General features: G+C 36.3%; 4 protein-coding genes across 8 annotated transcripts; 1 reads left to right on the plus strand and 3 right to left on the minus strand.

Annotated features, from left to right (window-relative positions):
* Positions 1 to 285: 285 nt before the first annotated feature.
* Positions 286 to 2,437, minus strand: LOC112295705 (uncharacterized). The gene is made up of 4 exons (XM_024547567.3): positions 1,566 to 2,437; positions 1,316 to 1,408; positions 1,048 to 1,135; positions 286 to 687 (listed from the first exon to the last, which is right to left on the minus strand). The coding sequence occupies exons 1-4, from the start codon at positions 2,435 to 2,437 to the stop codon at positions 379 to 381; spliced, it is 1,362 nt and encodes a 453-aa protein (XP_024403335.1). The 3' UTR covers positions 286 to 378.
* On the plus strand, positions 1,717 to 7,792 carry LOC112295704 (protein KINESIN LIGHT CHAIN-RELATED 3). 5 transcript variants are annotated; one of them, XM_073529040.2, is made up of 9 exons: positions 1,717 to 1,854; positions 3,111 to 3,286; positions 3,833 to 4,270; positions 4,481 to 4,567; positions 4,898 to 5,376; positions 5,553 to 5,968; positions 6,229 to 6,425; positions 6,888 to 7,182; positions 7,478 to 7,792. In XM_073529040.2, exons 2-9 carry the CDS (start codon positions 3,211 to 3,213, stop codon positions 7,662 to 7,664), a joined length of 2,175 nt encoding a protein of 724 aa, XP_073385141.1. In that variant the 5' UTR covers positions 1,717 to 1,854; positions 3,111 to 3,210; the 3' UTR covers positions 7,665 to 7,792. The 5 variants fall into 5 exon arrangements, with proteins under 5 accessions (XP_073385141.1, XP_073385140.1, XP_090100974.1 ...); XM_073529039.2 differs by lacking the exon at positions 1,717 to 1,854 and adding an exon at positions 2,640 to 2,779; XM_090244848.1 differs by lacking the exon at positions 1,717 to 1,854 and adding an exon at positions 2,640 to 2,779 and having other exon boundaries at positions 4,901 to 5,376.
* A 1,728-nt stretch (positions 7,793 to 9,520) lies between these two features.
* Positions 9,521 to 12,548, minus strand: LOC112296122 (uncharacterized protein At5g64816). Its single transcript, XM_024548312.3, has 4 exons — positions 12,082 to 12,548; positions 11,739 to 11,944; positions 10,534 to 10,898; positions 9,521 to 10,073 (listed from the first exon to the last, which is right to left on the minus strand). Exons 1-4 carry the CDS (start codon positions 12,097 to 12,099, stop codon positions 10,066 to 10,068), a joined length of 597 nt encoding a protein of 198 aa, XP_024404080.1. The 5' UTR covers positions 12,100 to 12,548; the 3' UTR covers positions 9,521 to 10,065.
* A 585-nt stretch (positions 12,549 to 13,133) lies between these two features.
* On the minus strand, positions 13,134 to 16,488 carry LOC112296121 (serine/threonine/tyrosine-protein kinase HT1). The gene is made up of 2 exons (XM_073529002.2): positions 16,006 to 16,488; positions 13,134 to 15,819 (listed from the first exon to the last, which is right to left on the minus strand). The coding sequence occupies exon 2, from the start codon at positions 14,638 to 14,640 to the stop codon at positions 13,279 to 13,281; it is 1,362 nt and encodes a 453-aa protein (XP_073385103.1). The 5' UTR covers positions 14,641 to 15,819; positions 16,006 to 16,488; the 3' UTR covers positions 13,134 to 13,278.
* Positions 16,489 to 26,131: the final 9,643 nt, after the last annotated feature.

A 26,131-nucleotide genomic window follows, 5' to 3' on the forward strand; every position in this document is an offset into this window, starting at 1 on the left:
TGAATCAAGTTGTTGACGCAGTTGCTGCTTCCAATGGTAATGGATAACGAATTGGCCTTGTTATTGTGCAAGACCTCCCCATTGATATCTAGACATAGTACCCAAAAGCTATCTTCAGATTCAACAATAGCAACGTCCTTCGTTCTGTCACCAACATTGACAACAGTTGTTCAAATTGATTCAGTTCATTTGTGCCTTTCATATCGCCGACTTGTTCCATTTCAGGCTGTTGAGTTTCACAATCACGTCATACGAGGAAATTCGAGCATCCTTCGGCCTTGGAGATCCAGAAAAATGCATTTTTAGCAGCAGCAGTATGTACAACGTAAACGTGTACGTTTTATCAAGTGTTTTATGATCAACTCTAAGATAAAACAGCTAGCAGTTTTGTTTATCTAGAGCCTCCAGGGACTTCAAAACCTCTGTAGTGATAGACCAATTGAACCCACGTCGCTGCAACCAGCCTATCATACGTCTCTTGCGAGCTTCTGGAGAGATACTATCTCCACGTCCCCACTGTAGCCTAGCCTTCTCCATGAGATGATCACTTGTCCTTTTTGTCATACCCCATCGTCCTTCGTTGTCTTCTGAGTCATCATCTTGGTTTAAGAACTCATCACTGGTGGTAAAGACCATCTGAATGGCCGCTTCAATGTCCTCAGGGCTTACTCCTCTTTGACGAAGTTCCTGTGCATCCACGGTAATGGAGTCACTGCCAACTCGTAAGGATATAAATAAGTTGACAATGATCATTGCACTGACTAGAATCGAATGCATTGCAATATGTAAAGAAATGAAACAATTTAAATTCTAAAGCATTCTGACAAAAGTAGCGTATAAAACTACGGAATTTCAACACATCCCTCGACCTGCTCAGAGCAACCATTCTGGCTCACACACCTTGATGACAGGATTCCAGTTATGATACTGACTTTTTTTCAGTACACAAAGATTCTGATGATACAAAGAAACAGTTTTCAGAAGCTTTCATTAGAGTATTGTTGCGTACTCAAAAAGAAGCGAATCTTTTGCGTTACGGAAAAATACCTGCTTAAGACGCTGGGGTCCCCAAATGGATGTTCGCCATCGAGATCGAGCAAAAGCCTCAGCATACTCCAGGTCACTTTGCAATCCACTGCCAAGTAAGAGAAATAAAATCACACTAAGGGTTACCCACAAAGCTTAGAAGTTCTGATCGTAACTTAACCCTAAACGAAGGAAGAAATTGTGAGAAGACCGCGTTGGAGGGGAGAAGTTGCATAATTGGGAAGAAACGTATTCAATCAGGATTAAGAGATTGCAAAAGAGTTTTCACCATCTTTGCAGGTCAGCAATTGTGGATTCAATTACGCTTGGAGATATGTTCCTGCCCATCAGCTTCTGCCTCAACTTTTGTGCGGTTTGAGGTCTGTCAAAACCAAAGAACCAGATCCCAGTTACGAGCTGCTCTTGAAACGCATACAATGCACAATTCTGGGGCTCAAGCAGAAATACATGACGAGGAGATTAGTGACAAGTTTGCAGTGCGGCGAAAACAAGAAGTCAAAGGAATTGTTGGTACTCACGCAATTCCCAGCAAACGCAATGCGTAACTTTTGGCTGATTGCTTCTCCTTCTCGATTTCTTTGTCCACCACAATTTCTGGTGTTTCGAAGAGATTGTCATCAGCTGCGTTGAGAGAATCATCAAAGAGATCATTGGCACCCGAAAGCAGACCTTCAAACTTCCGACCATCTCCATAAAATAGTCCTGAGCCTTGAAGCTGCTTTTTCTTCCTTGGAGTTAAGGGTACACTGCTCCTCTTTGATAGCTCTGAGTCAGGAGCTTCAAACTTCCGGCCATTTCCATAAACAGGTACTTTTTCAAACATTTGATTCTTCTTCACCAAAGAAATCCCATCCAAGTCGGCAGTGGCTGATACTGCTTCTTTTTGATTACGCAACATTCTTGAGGACCTAGAAAGGAATGCGTTATGCTCGTCATACTCATTGCTCCTGGGAGAAGTTTTGGCACTCAAATCCTCTTCTATCTCCGCAACATGGGGAATCTTCTCACGCATACGAGAGAATTGCGTTGAACGTTGTGATGATGAGTCTCTGGCTTGCATTTCTGCCTTCAATCGTTGTATTTCAGCACATGCAAAACTCTGATAATCTTCCGCCTCAGCTTCCACCTCTTTGTCTCTGTCAGAAGACTTTTTCTGCTCCTGCAGTTTCCTCAAACTGCAATCCTCGTCTGTCTTTGACACGCGCTTCCATCTTTGCAGCGGCCGAGAGTATGGAACCCCTGCGTCTTCTCTGCTCTCCCGCAATGTAGGCTTGGCAGTCCCAGGCGCCTGCGGATTATAGCGGATTGGCCCCGTAGCTCCACGAATCGTACAAAAGGCTCGCACTCCTACCGCTCTATCCAGAACCGCACTACAACCTCTAATTGCCATCGCTTCAGATTGCTTGTGAAAGTTTAGCGTATCCAACGACAACCATGGCGTGCAACCGAACTCCACTTCCCAATGGAAACCTAGAACCTCGAGAAACCTCCTCAAATTTCGTCTGCCGTGTTTCTACCAGTTTCCTCAAAGGCCCCTCTCACTCTCACGAAACTCTGAAGTCCTAAATATTGACATCTCTAACATTCTATACGATCGTTACTCATGCCACCATGAAAAGTATAGAATTCTACGACCGCGAAAACAATATGCGATTGATTGCCATACAATTGTTCAAACTCGTACAATTCACCTAGTGAGGCATCATCTGAGCTGTGAAGATTTGCGAGCAAGGTAGGGGGGTTGCGGATTGTTCGAATGGATTTCTATATTCACTCATCCAGTTGGAGTACACGTAGTTGAGAAAATATGACAAACCATGCCACATAAACCCTAATTCCACCGAAATGCACACGAGTGCATCCCTACCTCCGAGCTAAGTTCTTTTTTCATCTCTAGTGTAGATGGTTCACTCACAGAATAACTAGTTGCGATAGGTTTTAGTCATTCCTCATGCACTTATCCCGAATGATCGACCTTCTGCGTTGTGTGGTAGTTAAGATTCTCTGTCCTTGTTCCTGTTTGTGTGTCATTTCCTTACCCGTGAGTTGCAATTTTGGAGCAGGATTGCACTGTCACCGGTAGTCCCAGCGCAGATTGTAGCAGTGTTGGTTTCCTAGAAAAATTACAAGGGTTTGAGGATCCCTACGTGGGTTTTGGCGGAGATGGGGAATGTTAGGCGGATTTCGAGCAGGCTTGTGCCTTCCTTTCGTTACGCGGCCTCTTGGAATCGCAAGTCATGTACGTGCTTGCTGGTCTTCTCTTTCTAGTAATACAAGCAGCGATTGAATTTGGTCATGCATTTTGGAGTGATGCCCAGTCTCAGTGTTGATCATTTTCTAGGCCAGAAATTTATAAATCATCTTCACTTCTCGAGAACACATTCTTTTTTGGATTCTGAAAGGGTCTTGTAGCACGAGGTTTATGGTTAAAGGGTTTTCTACCCTATAATGTGGGTAACTGAGTGTTACACGGGCTACTAAGTTTGTTAGTTAAGTAAACTTTCTCGAGCAAGATAGGGAGGGATTTTGAAGGATGAGCTGTTTGTACGATTACATTTTATAGTGAAGGAACGTCACATGGGATTGAATTGCTTTGCATTTATTTTGAGTAATGTTGAATCACTTCTACTAAGTGTTGACGTACTTTGGAGGATCTTTGTGATTATGAACATCGTGCACCATCTCGAGGAATTCATGTTAAGCGTTGGGGTAGACCGATCAAAACACTATTCCTACTTCTCATGAATCCAACCTAATCTGTCAAACGGTTGTTAAGCGATCGCAGGTGTGTGTGATGGAGCTTTCGCCGGTAGCCACCAGTTATCAACTTTAGGAAGCAGTGCTGGGAGATGGAATGAAGATGAGAATTCCTCTAGCAGCACACAGGTCTTGAATCACCAAGTTTCCCAGCAGAAAACCCTTCGCACCTTACTATCCAGAAATGTGGCAGCAAATTGTGCAAGGGACAAGTGGAGAAGTCTGCACAGATCAAATTATTACTCACCGACACGGCGAAATGTTGATGTGCCGCGATGTCTTGTCCTAAATGCAAGATTGGACGGTTTTGACGACCGGACAAGGCCCAGGACTTGGTTGGGACAAAGATACTTCAGTTCTGATTCTGAAACCAAAAGAAAAGGTCTGCAGGAGAGTCAGATTGGGCAGGAGCTTTTGTCTGCGGCTCAAGAAGGGTCTTCTACAGGGTTGTCTGGTGCTTCACAAGGTTTGCATTTCTCGTCAATCCATGTCTTTGCAGTCAGCACTTCACTCGACTTTGTTCGAACTCAATATTCCCTCCCATGTCCTGTTCGTTATTTCAAATTGCTTATCAATCATGTGCTTTTCGATGGGACAAAGCAGAAGAAGTTTTTATCTGCTTGCTCGGAGAATTCTTGTTGAATGTCAGTGTGATTCAGCCAAGACTCTTTTGCAGGCTTACAACTAGCATCTGGGGAGGTTCTATCGCCGGAGGAGGAGGCCGCTTTAAAACTAGCGGAGACAGAGTTTGAAAATAGAAAAGGTGCTTATTAATGCGCTTTCCTTGATTTTCCTTTTCTCTCTTCTCCACCACAATCAATCGTGTCATTTAGACCTCTGGTTGCAGATGCAGCTCTGAAGCTACGCTATGCTATTCTATGCTCTAGCGTTGACTGATGGCCTTATATGAAACCAGTCACATGATTTATGGTCACAACTGTCCAGAGTCATGTTATTAAATGTGTTGTTTAGTATATGAGAAAATTGGAATTGCTTCTTTCTTCTTTTCTTTTCTTTTTTAATTTACAAGCGCGTGCTGACTGGAGTCATTTGAGGTATTTGAGATCGTAACAGCTTGTTTGGAATCCTGCAGCAGAGCAAGTGAGCGTGGAAAGCATTCAGGAAATGCTTAAAGAGTTGTCGTCTGTAGCAGACCCAAAAGATCCTCGAATCGCCATTGTTTCCTTGAGACTAGGCCAGGAATATGAAGCAAGGGGTGAAAACCCAAAAACCTTCATGAAACTAGGGGAACAAGCTCTCAGCATTTTTAAGACAGCAGGAGAGTTCACTTTAGAGATTGGAATGTGCCATCATCTCATTGCTCTAGCTCACCACAGACTGGGTCAATATGAAAAAAGCCTTGAAAATCTGAACAAGGCGATTTCGCTGCTCAAAGATAATGAAGGGAAAGAGAGTGGGCCAATTAAATTTGCTCTGCAGTTTCTGATGGGAGACACTTTATCAGCTCTAGGGAAACACGATATAGCCCTCAAGCATTACATTGAAGGTTTGGCTGTTCAAGAGACTATCCTTGACGCAGGCCATCCGCAATTGGCCAGCAACTATCGCCAGGTGTGTCCTCCCTCCGCAGTTCACCTGAGAGAGCATAATTGCTGGTTTAAGGCATTGTAGCTTGTCTTGCGCATAAAGCTTCCCTTGAGTCTCCTAACTAGTTTATCCAGGTGAGATTTATGGTTGATTTGTGCACTTGGTAACTCAATCTTCGAACTTGGTCAATGTTTAAACAGGTTGGTGAGGCATTCACACAGGTTATGATGTTTGAGGAAGCAAAAGATTTGGTTGAAAAAGCACTTAAGGCTCACATCAAAAATAATGGCAAAGGCTCTATAGAAGAAGCTATTGATCGACGCCTTCTCTCTGTTATTTACAGTGGATTGGAAGAGCACGAAAAAGCTCTGGAAGAACAACAAAATGTGAGGTCTATCTTAAATGCGAGAGGTTTGGGATCCGAAGCACGGTTTGTCGAGATTGCCATTGCCGACACTCAACTCACCTTGGGTAGGTTGGACGATGCAATTGCAACCCTTCAAGACGTTATCTCCCATTTGGAGGAAGGTAACTCATTGAGGGATCTTGCAACTGTGAATCTAGCGAAGGCGTATACACAGCAGGGAAACGAAGAGAAAGCTGCAGAACATTCCAGGTAACTTTTCCAGCATTAGAAATAGAATATTTTGCAGAGAGTTTAAGAAGTTATATAACCTTGTTCACATCACCTTGTTCATTAACGGTTAGCCCTCCTGAAGTTGAAGAAAAACGGATACCAAGATTTTAAGACTTGACCATCAGTAATGAGGCACTTCTTCAAGGAAACTGCTAGCTATTGGTGCTCCTAATGTTTTACAGGGAAGTTGCGCGAAAATTTTAGATAATGAAGATTATGAATACTGGTTGGTGCCGCAGGGCCGCGAGAAGCGTGCTCGACTCAAAGCTTCACCGTTTGAGTGGAGGGGACACAGAGCTTCTCACAGTTGGAGAATGCTACACAGAATTGGCCGCAATTCATCAGCGTATGAAACGCCCTGAGGAAGCAGTAGATCTTTTAAAGAAAGCTCTCTCCATCTACAAGCAGTTGCCGCAGCAAATGAATGCTGCTGCAGGTATGAACTCAGCTCCGCGAGGAATTTGCATTTCGCTTATATCACTCTTGTGAGGGTTGTATTCCGTGACTGATTTTCTTTACTATCCTTCCAAAGTTGGAGTTGAAATTGGTAGAGTATGTGGCGCGCTAATATAATCAGAATGTTCACAAGGTAGACATGGGCCTGTATGTTTATTAAGAGGTCCTTTGATGTGTACGAACAGTCTTCTTGTTTACTTCATTTGATCATCTTGATGCGGTTCCTGGCTTTGTTGTACTGGGTTTTCTTAACTTTACCCTGTCGCTCTAGCTCGCATATTCGTAAGCAAAATTTATCTCTATATCTGAATACAAGGTCGTTAAAATTCTATTACTTAATATATTTATTTCCCCACCACAAACAAATGTTGCATTCTTTTTTCATTCAAGGTCGTCAGTTGTGCTTATGCATGAGTTTACATTCACATTTGGTTTAATGCAGGTTCACAAGCTCAAATTGGTTTGCTCCTGTACTTCTCTGGTAAAGTAGAAGAGGCTATTCCATACATGGAAGAAGCTGCCGCAAATTTGAGACACAGTTATGGGAACGACCATTTCTCCCTTGCGCTTGTCCTAAATCATTTAGCTGTTGCTAATGTTAAGCTGGAGAATCGGGAGAAGGCGATTGAGCTTTTTGAAGAGTCTAAAAGAATCTTGACACAGACACATGGACCTGGCCAGCAAGACACTCTTGCAGTTTATTACAATCTTATGCAAGTCTATGCTACTTTGGGAAGGTATTTATCTCCTCAACTTCTCTTCCTTAAAGATGGTCACTATCTAAATACGTGGTCTTAATTTTGTTGTGCTCTGAACTAAGCACATTTTGTAACTTTGTCACACAACGGTAGCTGCTGGTTGTTTGAAATAATATCGAAAACTACTCAGAAACTGTATTTTCACTGTTCAACAGGATGTGGAAACTTTCTTGCTACAGTTGCTAAATGCCCACTTATAGATAGTGATTTGTAATATCAAATATCCTATATTGCGTTTATTGCTTAATGCACTTAATTGCTGGTTTGACTGTAGGAAGGAGAAAGCAATTGAAAACGCAAAGCACATTGTAGTGGAGTTGGAGAAGCATGGTGAACCAGCAAAGGCGGCTCTAGCTGAGGCACAAAAAGACCTGGCAAGCCTCGAACAATCTGATAGCACTTCGTTACAAGAAAGTGGCCAACAGTTATTAGAGACCATGAAACTTCCAGGCAGTGATTGATGCCATATTAGATAATAAAAACTAGGAATTAGCTGCTGCTGTTATTTGCAACTTCTATCGACCCATATTTGTCTGTAATTCAAGCATTCGAATACTTATGTGCTTTTCTATGCCACGTTTATCTTTGAGATGACAAGACCATTTGCAGCATGAAATCACTAAGACTATTCCAAATTCAGTGAACAGCAGCAGTGCAAAGATTTCTGCAGTTGCATTTGAGATATGCTCTGAAGTTGAACTTGTAAACTTGGATTTAGAATGCAATAACTGATATAATTTTGTCTGTAATAGTGAATGCATACTTAAGATTTAGTAGACAAATATGGAAAAGAATGTGACCATTTGTGGGTGTTGAGAGTCCAAAACAAACAACGGTTACTAGTCAAGTATTTGGGAATGGTCACAACCTTTATTGATGAATTATTTTTTATAGTAGAAACATTCAAATGCCTAGATTTAACAATGTTTCAACTTGAAATTGAGGTTGATAGAATAGACTTATGTCCACACATTTATTATAATAGTATAAAGTTAGTTAAAGTTCACAAATAAATTAATATATATATATATATAATAATAATAATATATTGTACAAGACAACTTTATAAAATCTTTATTTTCAATATGTAGGTTTGAAAATAGTTACTATTATGGAAAATATAGAAATAGTATCAAATAGTTTTTTTTCAAATAAAATTTTATAATAATAATAATTCCTAAAACATATATATATATATATATATATATATATATATATTAGGAAAATGATATAATAAAATTATTAGTCCAAAGTTGACTATTCTATTTAGATTGGTTATTATTATCAAAGAGATTTGTTAGAAATGATTAAAATTTGCTAATTTTTAGATAACAATTTCAAACAAATTTTAAATTAAAAGTAAATTTTTATCAAAGTACAACACTTATTTGAAATAAATAAATAAATACAAAATAATAGTTAAAGTTATAAAAAATCATAAGATTTGAATTGAAAACATCTTCAAATTTTTAAATTAAATATATATATATATATATATATATATATATATATCAATTCATATATTTCTAAAATACTATTTTATCTAATTTAAGAAATATGAAGTCTTTTAAATATAAAGCAAAGATTAATTTATCATCTAAGAAGCTATTTTGCTAAAAATTTCAGTTTTTTATTATCTAAAAAAGAAAAAATTTAAACTTAAATCAAATTTGGTTAATGTACATCAAAAGTTATATAAATTTTATTAAAATTATCTATTTAAACAAAATACTATATATTAACGTTTTAGTGTTTTTATGTATATAAAATTTAATCACTTAACAACATTATTTGATTCAATTTTTCACCTTTAAATTACTGTACAATATGTACATATCTAATTCAATCTTATTTTATCTCTTAGTTTTGAAGATTTAGAAGTGTTACAATAGAAGATCAACAATTAATGTATTTTTCATAGGAGCTAATGTTTGCTTACTCTTATAACAAATAACTTCAATCTTCCAAACCTAAATTATTAAATAGCTTATTTGAAATAAGAGGATTTAGAGTAATAATGCGAGGATTCACAGTAACCACATATTAATGTGGTTGCAATCCAATTTGAAATATACAATGCATTTTGAACCATGGTTATAAAGTAGGTACTTATTGTATAATGATTTTAGTTTTAAACATTTCTATGTTTGCAAAAAAAATTAAATCCTATTTAAACACGTTTATAAAACTACTAGTACAAGCTGAATTTAATAAAGTTGTATAATTCTAATCATAGAAATTATAGTAGGTTATAATGATTCATACACTTCGATTTTAGCGAAATCTAGAATTTTAAATAAAATGTTTACAACACATGTAGTTTTTAAGTATTTTGAATTAATTTTTACAAATTCCTTTCCCAACAGACTGTTCAACATCTTCTCATAAAAGAATGATCTACATAATCTTTTTGACAAATAGGCTCCTTCTTGATTGAATTACACTAATTTCCTGCCATCTAGTCTGCCGTCCAATAGTGGAAACAAATCCTAAATTCATTGTCAACATGGCCATGAAAACTTGCAAGCTCCACCCACTGCTTAGACCAACAGTCAACTGCAGCACTAGGAATGAAGATAGAAGCTTCAAATGCTAAGTGCTTCAGATTCAAGCTATTTCATAGGAATAGAAACTCTGATTCCCTGATTCTCTGATTTACCACAGAAGAAGAATGGATGGACACTCATAAAACCAACTCCAAGCCAAAAACTTTCATGGGGAACTTACAAGAACAAGGGATGCTTGATGTACAGCCGTAGGTCCGTCACAGACATCATGTTACGAGGAAGGCTTCGAAGATTGACTGCAAGTCTAGAAAACTACAACAATCTTCCTGCTTTGCTTGCCATAGAAGTGTGCTGGTCAGAGTCCTGCGGAACACCAATCCATCTCGTTATCAAATGAATTGCTAGCAGCTCTAAGTGTGCATGGGAGACGATTCACCTGAATTTAGAGCTGTCAAATGGCGAATTCTTCGTATCAACATGAACCTATTCAAAGAGGCATTGGGAAGCTTTGCTCGGTATATGCATCTCGAGGTAACGGTGAGTGGTTAGTTACAGTGCTACGTAGACAGCAGGAATGTGCCTCTTCACGGAAATTCTTGAGCACTAAGCACGACCCTCAAGAGGAATAAAAAGCAGCAAGATAAAGAAATGAAGGAATTGTGGGTCACTTCGGTGCAAGTGGAAAAATATTGAACCTGGAGAAGAGTGCTAAATAGACTGCATTGAATGTCATCTTTAGGTGGCCTGTGATATCATATATATCCCTTGAAAGAAAATTTGACCGACATCGCCAGAAATTCATAGCAAAGTGACGGTCAAGCACCTGACTTAATGCATTGGGTTTGACACCGACGTGAGCAAACGTCATTCCAGTTCGGAACATGGTGTGCATTCGCACAGACAGAACGGATACAAGCTTCGGAGCAAGCATCCACCTCGCTAACACCGCACACTGTGACACAAGTATCTGAAGTGGTTCCATTGGAGAAAGCTCCAACCCTACTGAGCATTCTCTTCGACGTGCAGACGCGCTCACACACAAACTGGTTAGTGAGGTCTTTCGTGTCCTTGCCCTGGAGCGGGTCTCGCTCACGGTTACGAGTCTTCTGAATCACCTGACGAACCACCAATGCAGGGACAACCGTCCCTACAACACCCCACCACCACTCCACCATCCTTCTCCTTGATCTTCACAGCAGACCAAACAGACACAAAATTAAGCGAGCAATTCAATTGATCAATCAAAGTTGAATGGAGAGCAATGCTGTATCAATGCACAAATAAGCAGCATGGAGAATGAATTTTTCAAATCACTTAGAACCTCAGGGAAGGCTATCTATCCTGTGCACGGAAAAATTGAACCATACACAACCCCTAATAGTATCGAATCGGTTCTCTTTTCCTCGCAACACAAACAAAATTACAATTCGGGATCACAATTCAGTTTCGAAAACCCTCAAATTCTTGCAAATATTAAAGAATTGAACTAAGAAAGGTCACTAGAGCTCGTTCGTGCGGATTCAGGTAAAATTTTGAACACAATTGCGTACCAAAGAACTGCCTGATGGATGAATGAAACGAAATAAAATAAAACTGACTGATTTTCTTTGATTGTACATACATTCTATCGCAATTTCGGACACTAGCGAGATACTTACACAAACGTATCAAAACGCATCCAAACACCTGAATTCTACACATATCAAATTACAATTCAATCCAAGAACCCCTTTCTCAAATCCACATAAACCCTAACACCTCAAGGTACTCCAACCACCCGAAAATTAACAATGACCTAAATTACAACCACGCTCAACATCCACAACGCCACATAAACAGGATCCCACATGCTTCCGTTAACCCCACACACGCACAATCTCCTCGACCACAATCAGAGCGTTTCTTCTGTCTCACACTACAGAGGGCCCCGATATACATGAAAACCCTAGCATTGTGAGCGTAAACAAAGACACCAAAACATTCTTTTCACTGTGGGGTGAAAATTATACAACAAAAAATTAGCAATACCTGAAGAGAAGAGACAAACTCACGAGATTACAAACTAAACTTCGATAATTTGGGATCGATCCTGTCGCAGGCTTGTGATGCCACTGATTCCCGCCCCTGGGGTTTGGCAGAAACCGACTGAATTTGCTGCTAATGAGGATGGATGAGAAAAATCGACCCCGACCGTCTTTCTCTTCTTTACACTGTTTTTGCTTTTGTTTCTGTTTCTGCAGATGTTCACACAGGACACCGTCACCGAGATTCAGGGTTCATTCTATTTAAGTCACTGAAATTCTTTCTCCCAAATACTTAAGTGCGGATGTGTAGTAAATGCTTGCAGACATGCGGTTGGATTCATTTGTACTTCGATCGCGGAAAGCATCGCATCTCAAAATCCAAAAATGCTCAAGATGTAAGGGATTCGCTGTCCGCGTGACACGTAGAAGGGTTTCAGAAGCACGAGCAAGTCAATATTCGATTCTCCGCACTTCATCATTCAAGTCTTTTTACAACTTCTGCTACACAACAAACAAGTCAGACGAGATACACCGTTTTGGGCGTGTAACAGACACAAGTTATCATCATGGGTCTCTCGAGAGCCCAGGATATGAAACTTCCTGGCGTGATAATTGATGAGAGGCTGGAATAAATCTGCAAATCAATGGATCCATAGTGCACTGTGGACTATGGATCAGAGCGACAAAAAACAGATCCACTGGGAGTTTTAAAAAAAAGCGGCGTGAGCATCCGAGCTCTCAACACAGTCCAGACAATAGAAGAAATTAAAGCCTCTACTCACTCGGCAGTGGCGAGAAAAGACAACCCCACAAGCCCACTTTAGTGACATGGAGGCATATTCACCTCGCGTTCCAAGCTCTCGAAGGGGTTTTACGGAACTCACTGGATGGTTCCCAGCTAAAGCAGCAGCTCTGGACGTGATCTCATGGGATTGCCGATTATTTTTATAAAACAAAATCGACACCGTCAAGGATGTGAGATCCACTTTGGCCCGGGATTACTGCAAACTGGTTTCCAGCTTTCCAACGAGAAACTATCGTCGCATCCGGGTTTGCTACAATGAAAAACACATGACTACACTCGGAGCACTGTCGATAGATATTAGTGTGGTTCTATGGAATATGTGACTGGACATATCACTGGGATCAATGTGAATTACTCAGCAGAATATGCTGAGCTATGCAACCATTCCGACAACTACAAGGATTACTGCTCTCCATGACAATACACTGTAGGAGATAGCTTCATGTACATGACAAATATATACAATATTCTCAGATTTTGAGCCCTGAATTCAGGGTAGAACAGAAGCTGAACAGCACCAGGACATTGAAGGACCAAGAGCTCAGACCAATGCTGTGAACAGACGGCAAAATGCAAGGATTGAATGAAGCTCAATTTCCTTCGAAAACTCACATGATTTTTTATTTTTATTTTTTTTGTTTCGTTAAGGTTTCGAGTGTGAGATATTATTACAAAGAATGGAAGTACGGTCTGAAAACTAAGAAAGAAATTATCTCCAGAGTAATCCTGCACAAGGATACTAGAACCCAACTGTTTGTCTCGTCAAGAGGTGATGAGCTGGAGTAACGCAGACGCCAGGGCCAGATAATGAATTCTCCATGTCTTCAAGAATTAGTACAATCTGGTAGAAATTGGGACGTCGCTCTGGGTTGTCCTTCCAGCACTGCTCCATCAAATCCGCTAACTCCGCGGGACAATCTTCAGGAATTGGCGGTCTTAGATTCTTGTTCACCACCGCATACGCTACCTGCACGGGAGTCATATCCTGGAACGGCACCAGCCCCGTAACGAGCTCCCACAAGACTATCCCGAAGCTGTAGACATCCACCTTCTTCGAGTAGTGCTTGTGGCTAATCATTTCGGGAGCCATCCAGCGATACGTGCCCGTGTCAGCAATCCGGAGATCGCATTCCGTTTCTAAACAACCGACCCCGAAGTCTGTCAATTTGAGGTGGAGATCCTCGGTGAGAACGAGGTTCTCCGACTTAAGGTCACGGTGGACGACACCTTGAGAATGCAAATACTCCATCCCTAGCGCAACGTCCAATGCCATCGACAGAATCGTCTTTAACGCCATTGATCCTGATTCATGTTTGTGAAGAAATGCTCTCAGGGAGCCGCCGGGGACGTACTCCATGATGACACAGCACGCTGGGGGTTTCCATGAGGCGGCTACGAACTCTACAATGTTAGGGTGACGGAGCTGGGAGAGACAATGAACCTCTTGCATGAACTGGCGCTCCAACCTGGCGGCAGTTGCAGCATCTTCACAACTGTCGAGCCTGAGGAGCTTCACAGCAACGTCTTGGTCCCTATAGACACCTTGATAGAGTCGGCTGTGATTGCCGGACGCAAACCTCTGCCCCAGGAAGAGTGCTGACATGTCGCAGACGTATTGCTCTGGCACCTCCATCTCCAGATGCGGTGCTTCCGCTTGAGAGACTTCAACGAAGTGTGCCCACGACGCGGATTTTTTCATGGCGGGGAACTTGACCTTCTTGCTTTTGGATGTTGGTTGGAGTTCCATGGTATTATTCCTCTGCATATTTGGACCAATGCTTTTCTGTTTCCTCAACCAGTTGTGGCTGGCGCTACCTGTACTGCCGCTGTCGATCTTGGACCTGGTGGGCGGGCTATCTTTCTCAGGACTGCTCTCTAGCGACCTAAACTTGGCCTTCTGCGCAGTTTTCTCCAACTCCGCCTCATCCTGATTCTCCGGTCCGGTGAAATGAACCCCTAGCGAAATAGTCTTCGTCTTGTGCCCCGTGAAAAATGGCAATCTGTGATGGAAAGCTTTGGTACCGAAGTTTAATTTCCCCGATGCAGTCGTACCTTGAACCGGCTCCGTAATCGTCACTTTCTCCCGATGCTTCGCCATCATGGAAACCAAGACCTCCGTTGTCGGCTGCAACGCCTCATGCCACACTAAACCCTGATCGACACCGCTCCTCGCAAAACCTCAGCATGATTCTAAGTTCTCGGAACCTATCCATTCACGCGATCACAAGAACGTTGCATTGAAACTCTCAGGAACGTCCCAAACACCAACATCACAGGGGTGCTACACAACAAATCTTTTTCTCACTCTCCTCCCCAACCCCCGCCCCATCATCGCCATCTTCCATAGCCCTAAACCCTGGCGTGCCAACAACCAAACGCTTCCCTGAGTCTGTGAACAATCAATCACAACATGAATGCCTCTATTGGAACGTCATCACCATCTCCATCCACAATCGCTTCCGCCATCATCCTTGCCGCCCCCTGAAAGTCGTTGTCTACAAACAGTATGTCGTGCACGAGCACATTTAAGTAGCCGGCAGGTACCAGGTGTTCGAACGAGGTTAAAGAAGCTCCTCGTTGACAACCTCCTCCCCCTTCATCCCCATCGGCAGACGAAGTGGGCACTCACCATAGCCAAGGAGCTCTCCTTGGTCCCAGAGGCTTTGACGATTTGACTTTGCCGTCAAGTCTCGTCACAGACGCCTCTCTGGGTTCAAAGAGAGTTCGGTTCATCGAAGCAATAAGTAAGAACTTTTCTCCCGACCTCTCTACCTGGGCCTACTCACTGTACATCCTCTGCCACAATCCATCCGGATTCAAATCAACTAACGGACAAAACCCGTGTTCTGTTTCATATTCCTCGGAAAGATACCCTCCAGAAGGAATTGACCAAGTGCAAGGCACGCCACCCTCTCTCCAGACTCTTAACACCGCGGCATCGCTCTGAAACTTAGGGATCACACTCAGATAATCCCTCCGATGCAATCCTCAGCCGAATCCGCTCCCTAATTCGTCGCGTCTGCCACCACGTGGTCATCTCCGCCAGACATCAGACACCACAAATAAACTCCCCCATTCGACCCACGAGAAATTGGGCACATCTATGTAATGTTACTTATCCTTCCTCCTCACTGTAACCTCTTGCGAATTCCGCCAGATGAGGGTGAGCTTGTCAAAGATCAGGTTGATGGTTCCCGATCCAATCACGGCTAAATTTGGCGAAATTTTCCATCCATGGGACCGGGTCCTTCTGTTGCTTGGCCACCGAGCACGAGCAGAACTGGACTCCAGATAAAGCATCAGGTGCGGTGACATCCAGATTTTCTAGGCAATTTTACAGGCTAGCAACTGCCATCCACAGTGCAATGCTACTGGCACATAGATGTTCAAAAGAAAGAAACAGGAAAACAAAAAACAAAAAGAAGACGAAGATAACAATACAAACGAATGTGAATCAGACAGATACCACCGTGGAGACCAACGCATAGGCATGATTATGCTGCGACACATGTCGGATTCGGCACCAATCCGCGAATGTTTCCGCTGAGAGTGGGGTCCACTTCATCCTCCTCCTCTTCCTCCGTCGTCGCCATCTCTTTTCGGTGGTGCTTGCCAGTTGACTCTCCCGTGCGCCTCGTTTTCGTCGTGAAAATATGCCAAAAGTGCTCGGCGTCAGCTCGGAAGGAATTAGGGTTTCACCGCCTTAACAGCGAGTCCAACACGTCGTCTGAAGCCATCACTGCGATGCAGCTACCATTCAACCGCTCGCCGCCAATCTCTAGTGCAGTCTCCGTTATCGATTTATTCTTCGGGTTGGTGGGCGGAATTCGACAACTAGTTTCGGAAACCGACCTCGCGTCGCGAGTCTCGAGCTTATCACCAAATCCTAATCCCCAAATCCCAACCTCGAAACCCTAATCTTGAAACCCTAATTGCCTTGTTCCATAAAGCACAAAAATGAAGAACTGTACAGTATTTAAAATTAAAATTTAGGGTGAATTTTGTTTGCAAGTGGGTAGTGGTGAGAGATAATATGGATGAGAGCAGTTTATGTAATTTTTTTTTTTTAATAATTGTAATGGAAATAATAAAAGTAATAAAAAAGGGCACTGTTTTTCATTTTCTTTTTCTTTTTCCTTGTTTTTTGCTGAGACAAATGCCAAGATAATTGGGGAATTTTGTCTTGATGAGGATACAACTAAATTTTCAAGTGGAAAACAAATTTCTATCACTGGGTAGATGAGTGATGATATTCTCATAAAATGTAAGATGGTTGATTTATTTATTTATTTATTATTTGATGGTAGTGTTCAAATTCTCCTTGATCTCAATGTATTATTTACATAATGCATATAACTTTTTGTGCCGGCTTATATGTTTAGTGATTTTGTAAATATCTTTTATTCTGTAAGCACTCAATGTAAAGCAAGTTGGCCATGTTACACAAAACTGATAGAAACTAATGTATATGATTTGATAAATACATGATTATTGATGAGAAACTTTAGATTGAATAAAAATAATGTCCTCTAATTATTTGTTTACATACATACATACATACATATATATATATATAGCATGTTGTTGTAAAACACTAGGTTAGTAACTTAAGTTATTGGTTAGGAAGATTTTACAAAAATCTACCGTGTCCATAATTTTACTATGTGTATGCACACATGTTTTCTTTAATTAACACGAATGAACAATAATATTCAATAAAAGTAGTATAAAATGTTGAACATGCCATAACAAACAATCAATAATATTTCTACAATAAAATATCATTAATAATCTTACAATTATGAAACAATAAAAATTAGGCGGTAGCCTAGGTTACACAATATCTAAACACAAATGAAACTACACAAAGATGTATTCTATTGTATTTCACTTTGTTTTCAACATGTCCAATTTTAATCATATTATTTTGTTAACAGGAAAGACTTAGTTGTATTTCTAATAAAATTTAATACTCTACTCTTAAAAATAACTTTATATTATTTTGGTCACAATTCAAAATTGGGCACATCCATTATTAAAACATTAATTTCAACATCCAATTTCAAAATCAAATTAATTCAGTATTAAAAAAAATATTCCAAGTAGTTATAATCTTTGATGTATGCAAATAAGGAACCACTATATCTGAACGACTTAATAGTATTTTAAATGTTTAATTTCACTTTCTACATTTTTAGAATTCAACAATTTGTTTGTAATTTATACTTTGATGCTTCAAGTATTGGGATGTAATCAAAGTCCTTAATTAAAGATAACCATTAAACACAAATAAAATAAAGGCGCCCTGTCTTCAACTTAGGAAAAAGTTGTTGAATGTCTAATGGCTTTAATTGGTAAATGCAACGGTCAACCAATTTATGCACACAATAACAAGACTTCTATTTTAAACATAGAAATATGGCACTTGCATTAAGGTAATTATAAATCTACAAAATGGAGTGTTCCATGAAGCACATGCAAATTAATAGAGAGAATACAAGTGGAGTTAATATGAGTAAATGATTGTTGATTAAGAGGCGATAAGACAAGTTGGTGAGAGATGAAAACTCAACAAGAGGCAAGGACCAACAATAATAATAAAGTAATTAATGAGAAATAAAATAATTTTATGAACACTGCGAGCATGCAACTGTGTATGGATTGGTCTGTAAATAAAAACACCCCAACAGAAACCTCCTCAAAATCAGTGCAGAAAGCAAAAACAACGAAAGCCTCACATCACCATTAGCACTGCATTTCATTCTAAATCCTAAACTGGTGTTCAAATCCTAAAAAAATAACACTACACTCTGATATGAAAGATAAAAAATCATCAAAAAAAATCAAGTGGGTTTGTGTGCAATGAGGGCAAACCTTGGCCAGAAAAATTAACGATGAGATATACATGATATTATGAAAAGCTCACAGATTTGCACATGAAAGGATGGAAACAAAGGATTCCACCTTTCAATCTGAGCACGCAGTTCATGAAATTTCGAAACGAAGAAGATGGAAGAAAGTCCACAAAATGTGCTACAGAAAAGCAGTCAAGAGGTGTCGGCACAAAGGGGTGGGTCTGCGGCACTGGTGGTGCAGAGCTTCTGCTCCACCTAAGTCGGCACAATCCTCTACTAACTGTGCCCACAATGTAGATATAATCGGTCGTGTATGCAGCTTCTCGCATCAGTGACCCGTCTCTTGCAAAGATGCAAACGCATGAGTGATAATGAAACCGAGGCCTGTCAAGTGCACTGAGGTGATGGGCGGATGCAAGTGAATCTGTAACGTATCGCACTGCACGCGTGGTTTTGGAGAACCCCTGCGAATCGAAGACTTTCGTGAATCTGGAGCACTGTTTGCGGCGCTGTACTGATTGCCATGCACTAATAGCATGCATGTACAGATAAACTCGATGGGGGTTCGACAATGGTGGCGCTTTCGGTGTCACTGTTTCGATTCCTCGCAGAACATAGACTTCACGGCTGGCCATTCTTACAGCTATGTCAACGAGACCCCATTTCTCCTCAATGGTTTAAGTAATGTTCGTCTGGTTATTTTCCTGCATAGTGTAGCCTGCAGTGACTATCTGTATGTTGCGAACGCAGCACCCTAGACGCCTATGCTGCAGCTCGTCGTGAAGACTAGGGTATTACTCCCAGAACACTGACCTAGTATAATTTAGTTCCAACATGATGTACCCCACTACATGCTTGGCATTTGCTCCTCACACACTTGAACGATCCCGCGGTGACCTGGTTCATAATCAAACAACAAGCCTGTGCAGGTCCACCTTCTCATCATGGTAAATCCTGCTCAACGTGGTGCTGCTACTGCTGAGGAGTAGTAGTGAGCAGTACCCTCCTAGTTCTTGCGTAACAGATGAACATGGCAGACACGGTTCTTCCTTCGTTGAATTGCTCCTCCTCCTCCTCCTTCTCACTTGTGCGACTGAAACCTCATCCGATCTACCTCCGCTCCAATCCATTCGTCTCTTTGGATTCATGGGTGGTAGCGAGTGAGGGAGGGTCCAGGCGCTCTCAGAGACCATGAGACAGGCCATCCATCACCAGAATCGATATCAGGATGTCCACATGGTCGATTACTCCTCTGCAGTGAGTGAGTGAGTGAGAGTGCCGATGTTGTCTTCCACTTTTGTCGATCACGCATAATCAGCCCGCATTGAGAGAGCTGGCCCCCGAGTCTGTTACGTTGCACACACACAATCTATCAGGTGTTCCTGTGCATGCATGCATGAATGATTGAGTGAAGCATTGCGCTAGACCTGGTGGCACTGGCATTTGTGATAGCAGCCAGTGAGATTTTTGCGTGCTGGTTTTTATTTTTGTGTGTGTTTTGTGTGTTGCTCATGATCGAATAAGCCCACCCCCCTGGTTGACTGGAATCATTCTATGACTATCTTCAAGTCGACGCTGATCGAACTTGTTCGATCATGCTTGAGTCTGCACTCCGTTTCATGCACTATGTATGCAACTGTTTGTTCTCAACACATCTCTCTTTTAATGTGAATATATATATATATATATATATGTATAAAACATCTCAAATGGATAAACCAACTAGGTATATCTCATTGTTTTTGTAAAAAGTAAAACAAAAAGTAGCAATATATATATATATATATATATATATATGTTGTTGTTTCAAATTGCCAAGAGTAGCACTATAAGTTTACTTGGCATGGAGCTTGGAAACACCACAATGTAGAACTAGGTGTAACATGGAGTTTTACATCATATGAAGCTTCAAACCAAAAGTTAATTTAAAACACAGAGTTTAGAATGTTTTATCATGCTCAATAGCACAAGTTTTGGCTCATATATATATATATATATATATATATATTATAATTCAAGAATGTGATAATCTCAAGAAATAAGTTCTTCCAATAATAGAAGCTCCATTCAATAGAAGTGAGACATTTGTAGAGTTGAACTTGAGTTTGCAAACATTTTATTTGAACCTTTGTATGTGTGTTGGTTTTACTCTAATATTTGCAAATCGTAAAGTAGGAAGCACTTGGAGATGTTTGCTAAGTCTATCATGTTTCTAACATGAAAGAAAACTTGGCATACAGATGTTTACTTATATTTACTTATTAAATTTAATTTTATAGCAAGTTTCTTTGTTGGTGTTTCTTTTTGTCTATATATAATAATTCAATAAATCACCATTAGTATTTATTTAGCTTTTTTAAGTGAATATTATTGATTTTTTTATGATTGCTATAAATAAAAAGTGATCTATATTAGTATAAAGATATGTAATATGATAAAATATAAATATATATATCAAAGATAATCTAGTAAAAAATATTATTGATTATTTATATTTAAAATTTGATGTGTTATTTATATTTTTTAAAAGATGAAATATTTCATCAAGACTTACATATCTTTTTTATTTTTAATCTATATCAATGTTTAGAAACAACTAATTTTTTTTGGAAATTTATGAAATAATAAATTTTATTTTTTTTAAAAAATAAATTATTCATTTATTATATATAATAATTAATTATTATGTATCTAAAAATTTAATTACAAATATATTATAACATCTAATATCAAAAAAGTATTAAATTTTTATTTTTAGCTTCTTTAATGGTCTTAATTTTAAATTCTATCAAAAAAAATTGCTTCTTTATTTTTTAAGTTTTGTTTTTTTTATTTCTAAATGCCATTTTGTAATTGATCCTCTAGACTTAGAAAAATAAAAGTTTTGAATTGACTGAGTTTGTTTAATAAATCTATAAGCTACAACAAACTAGATGTATGTATAATATCTTTTGGAGATAGATAATATTTATTTCAAATGTAGGTACTCTATTCTAATAAAGCAAAAGGTATTACTTCTCAACCTTGAAACTATAAGAAATGTCTACTCAGGCTTCTTCAATGTGGCCTAAGTTGAAATTTTAAAATAACTACTCTTTCCTTGTAACATCAATGATCTTTAAAATTTGTACTAGAAATAGAGTTTTGTCCAATTAAAATATGAGAATAGGATACTTGGACCTTATTGAGCAAAGTATAATATATAAATACTCTAATACCACAAGTCTTGCAAAACTAGTAGTTGACACCATCTAGTAGGATAATATTTTAAACTTAATCTAAATAATTAAAAAATATATATAATAATAAATATAAAAATATTTAGTTTATTTTATTAAAAAAAGTAGAAAAATAAAATAAAAAATTGATATAAAATTGGTTTAAAGAAGTTATAATTTTTTTAAGAAATTTTTACAAAAAACAGTTTATGAACATAACATTTGACTAAATTAATCTATGAGTTTTTTAAACATCAATTATATTGTAAGAAGTTAATTACGTTATTAGATATATAATTATGTATTAAAAATATAATAATTCTAATATTAATATGTAATTGATTGAATATACATGTATTGAATCTATTAACTTTAAAAAAATTCAAAATTTTGCATATTATTTTAGAACCACTTTTTAGGTAGTGAAATAAACAAATATAGTATAAAATAGTTTTTACAAGTATTTGAATCAAAAAAAATTTAACATTAGATTTGAAAAAATTAAAACATAAAACTTTAAAAGTAATGAAAAATGCAACGTCTAATATACTAAATTGGAATTTATTAATCCTATTTAAAGTATATTATTTTTCTTATACATTTACATAAGTAGCTCCATATTATTTTTATATTTAAATTATAAAATCGTTGTTTGTTTAATGTTTTTTAATTGGATTTTTTATTCTACATTTTAAAACTGTATCAAGATAGATAATTCAAACAATATTTCTTTTTTGTATTATTTTACATTTACAAAGGTAATCACTTAAAGTTTTTAAATAATATTTTTAATGCAGTCTAGTAAGCTTCCAAACAGATATGAATCTTTTTTTGTATCAACTATATATATATATATATTTTATTCCTACCAATTATGGATGTTTAATACTCACTTTTATTCCCTAAGAGGGTGAATCTAGATTTTTGAAGAGAAGAATTGAAAAATGATATGAATCATTTTGTAAATTAAATCAATCAAATAGATTCCACTTAAGTTAAAACAATCTGATTTTGTAAAATATCTTCAGTATAAAAATTATACAAATAAAATATTAAAAATATACTACTAAAGTTGAAGATTTTAATTAAATTTATTCAAATTAAAAAAAATTGAATGACAAAAAAAATAAAAAGAATTCTAATCCTAAGAATTCTTGAAAACCTAAATGTTTTTTGAATTTTTTTTTTCTTTCAAATCTAATATCTGTGGTAAAAAATATATATTGCTTGAAAAAATTACAAATGAAAAATTCTTAGTAACAAATTAAAGTTTATCTATTTCTATTTCCATAAATATTCTTATTATAACAAAGAATAGTTTAAAAAATTTAGGTTTAAAACATCATTGTTAAATATTTTTTGTATAATTAGACAATTTACCTTCAAGAAAGAAGTCAACTACAAAGTGGACTAATATTGAACCTATTATAGAAATAACTTGCTACTTTTAAAGAACATAGTAACAAGAATAGCACAAATGATTATATATAGTATTCAAAGTTTCTTATAAATGTACCAATTATCTTGGTAAAGGAATAAATATATAAATAAACAAATCCTTGCAATGCAATAGTATGTTAATTTTTATGGTCTAATAAGTTAACAATTAATATTTCTTAGTATTTGACTGTGATAGTTAGATCCTTTGACTAATTAAATTCAGCTAAAATTTTACATTAGAATATATCTTTTAGGGACATTGATTCAAAAAAGAAATTTAAGAAAATGAAGACTAAAATTAACAAAACTGCATTCAGAACTAGACATTGAAATTTGTAAGTAATGTTATGTCTATTGATCTCAGAAATATTTAAAGTACCTTTTAGCACATAATAAATGTTGTTTTATTTTTCTTACTTTAAATTTTTAATTTATTTTAATTATTATTTTAATTTATTTTCTTTTAAAAAATCATATATTTTAAATTTTTTAAATGCAAGCTCATTTTTCAAGATGAAAAATATACATTTTATTAACCTTATTGGAATTTTTAGAGATAAAAGCCATTTTAAATAATAATCTAAATATAAAAAAATAAGAAGGTATCATGGATTGAATGATTTCCAAATTTTGATAAGATTTTTGAGGCTTTTAAAAAACCTATTAATTATTGCTGAAAATTTAATAAGAAGTGGTTTTCTATATTATTATAATTAGCTTATAGTTATAAGACAAAATAGAATAGATATAGAACCAAAAAAAATTTAAAGACATATATCACCACAAGTAGGTATTAATTTTTGAATAATTACAAGATTTTAGAACAAGAAACTCTACATGTGTAATAATTAGTTTTACAAATGATGTCAATATCTTAAAGACATTTCTACTTATATTAAAATTTATACAAATAATAAATATACTAAGTATATTTTATCAATATGTGCCTTAAATTTTAGCCAAGCGCATTATCATATATTCTCATCACAACTCGTATTTAATATTATAATATTTTTTTATAAAAAATAATTTTTTTGTAATATGTTTGTCATTGAGTTGACCAATTTTTATTGATTTATAATTGACTTCACACACAATAAAAGACAATAGTTTATATTATACTCTTAAAAAGACAGAATTTATTTTATTAAAAATTAAAACCAAGATAATATATATTTTCTTAGCTAAAATCATTAGAAAAACCAAAATTGTGAATGAAAAGTCAAGTAAATATCTATAATGGACTATCTTTTATTTTTAAGATAAAAGAAAAAATATGTTTCTATTTATATAATTTTATAGAAAAACATGGATTATTTTTCTGTTGGTAAAGACTATTTCTTTCCAATTACAATTATCATCTTTTATTTGATACTGTTAAAATTTAAAAACTTGATAATCTGAAAATAAAGAGTCAACATATTTATTATTATAAAATTATAAAATTCCTAAAATAATGTAATTAAATAAAGCCTTATCATTAAAAATATTCAATATTCCTTTTTTAGAATTAAAAATCTCTATTCGAAGTTAATAATAATATATGATTACTTTTTTTTTAAAAAAAAATTATAATAAAAAATTTAAAATTATATAACAAAAAAAAAGCTAAATCTCTTATGATTCAATCATGTATTAATTCAAATGCATAAAAATTGAAACTACTATAATCACCAAATATTCGATTTGTAGTGTAGATTATTTTATTAAATTTTTATATCTATATATATATATATATATATATACACTCATTAAGAAAGATAATACCTCTAATTTATGAAAAAGAAATAATACCAAGAAGTAAAACATTTAATTATTATATTTTGTATGTACATCTTTTTATCTTAAATATGTATGTTTAATAATTTTAAAAAATAAAATAATGGTTACAATAACATGTACTTCTTCTAAATTATCACAGTTAAATAAAATTAAAGCTTTGAAGCCAAATGCAGTATGTGTTACCTTTTCTTGTTTTGCATCTGCTTTCTATATTTGAGGTGCTATTTAACTAATACAAAAACAAAACCCAGTCTTTGATAAACTTTGTTTTGGAATGAAGTGAGAAATATATACATACATACACATATAATAATAAGTTATTTCAAATTAAACCGTTTCTATTTATAGTTAACATATTTTTGTTTATTTATGTTTTTATCACTAAAGATATAAATCATGTTTTAGAATTTTGGTTTTTATTATTTATACATAATCATTTTTTAGAATATTCATTAATATACATATATGTATATATATATATATATATATATATACACACAAGAAAATTAACCAATTAGGAAGATGAATGATTTTTAAGTCCTAAATGTGTTTGTGTTAGTATAGTTATAAATATCGAACTTTGGCTGTTAAATATATTTTTTTTTTGGAAATTTTTTGATATTTCCAATAGACAATTAAATTTCCACCACATTTATATTAAATATTAAACTTTTGATATCAAAATGACATAATATCAATATATATTTATTTATTACAGTTACAAAGATTTTGCATCATAATTGCTTTTCATTAATTAAGAAATTTGGTTTCTAAATCTTGGTAAGTTAGAGTACAGAATATCTTTTGGGAAATTGCAAACTTGTAATGTCATACATTCAGAATTGAATTTAAACTTTAAGACAAATATCTCTTTTTAATAATTTTATAAAGAATTATTTTTTAAATTTTTATTTCTCATTAATCAAGGATTAACGTCCTTTCTCAAAAATTTATCCGATTAATCATCTTCAAGGATAGGCTGAAAATATTAGCCATAAGCATATTTTTAGGCCAATTGCTATTTTGTAATAAAAAAATTACATTTTCTACAGAATTTAAGGAGTTTGTTCAAAATACATTAGGAAAATGTTTATTCTTTAAATATCTTAAACAAGTGAAAACCATTTGTTGGCTTTGTCTGTTATACAGAAACTTAGAATGATCATTCATGTGTTGCCAAAATAAAAAATCATCATTTTTATCTCTTTTGTATTTTGCATGAGTCTTCAAGATATTGCTTTCTAATTATCCACATTTGATTATATTCATAACATTCAATAAAAGTTCATGTGAAACT

The sequence above is a fragment of the Physcomitrium patens genome, chromosome 19, assembly GCF_059467195.1.
Source record: "Physcomitrium patens ecotype Gransden chromosome 19, ASM5946719v1, whole genome shotgun sequence".
Taxonomy (NCBI): Eukaryota; Viridiplantae; Streptophyta; class Bryopsida; order Funariales; family Funariaceae; genus Physcomitrium; species Physcomitrium patens.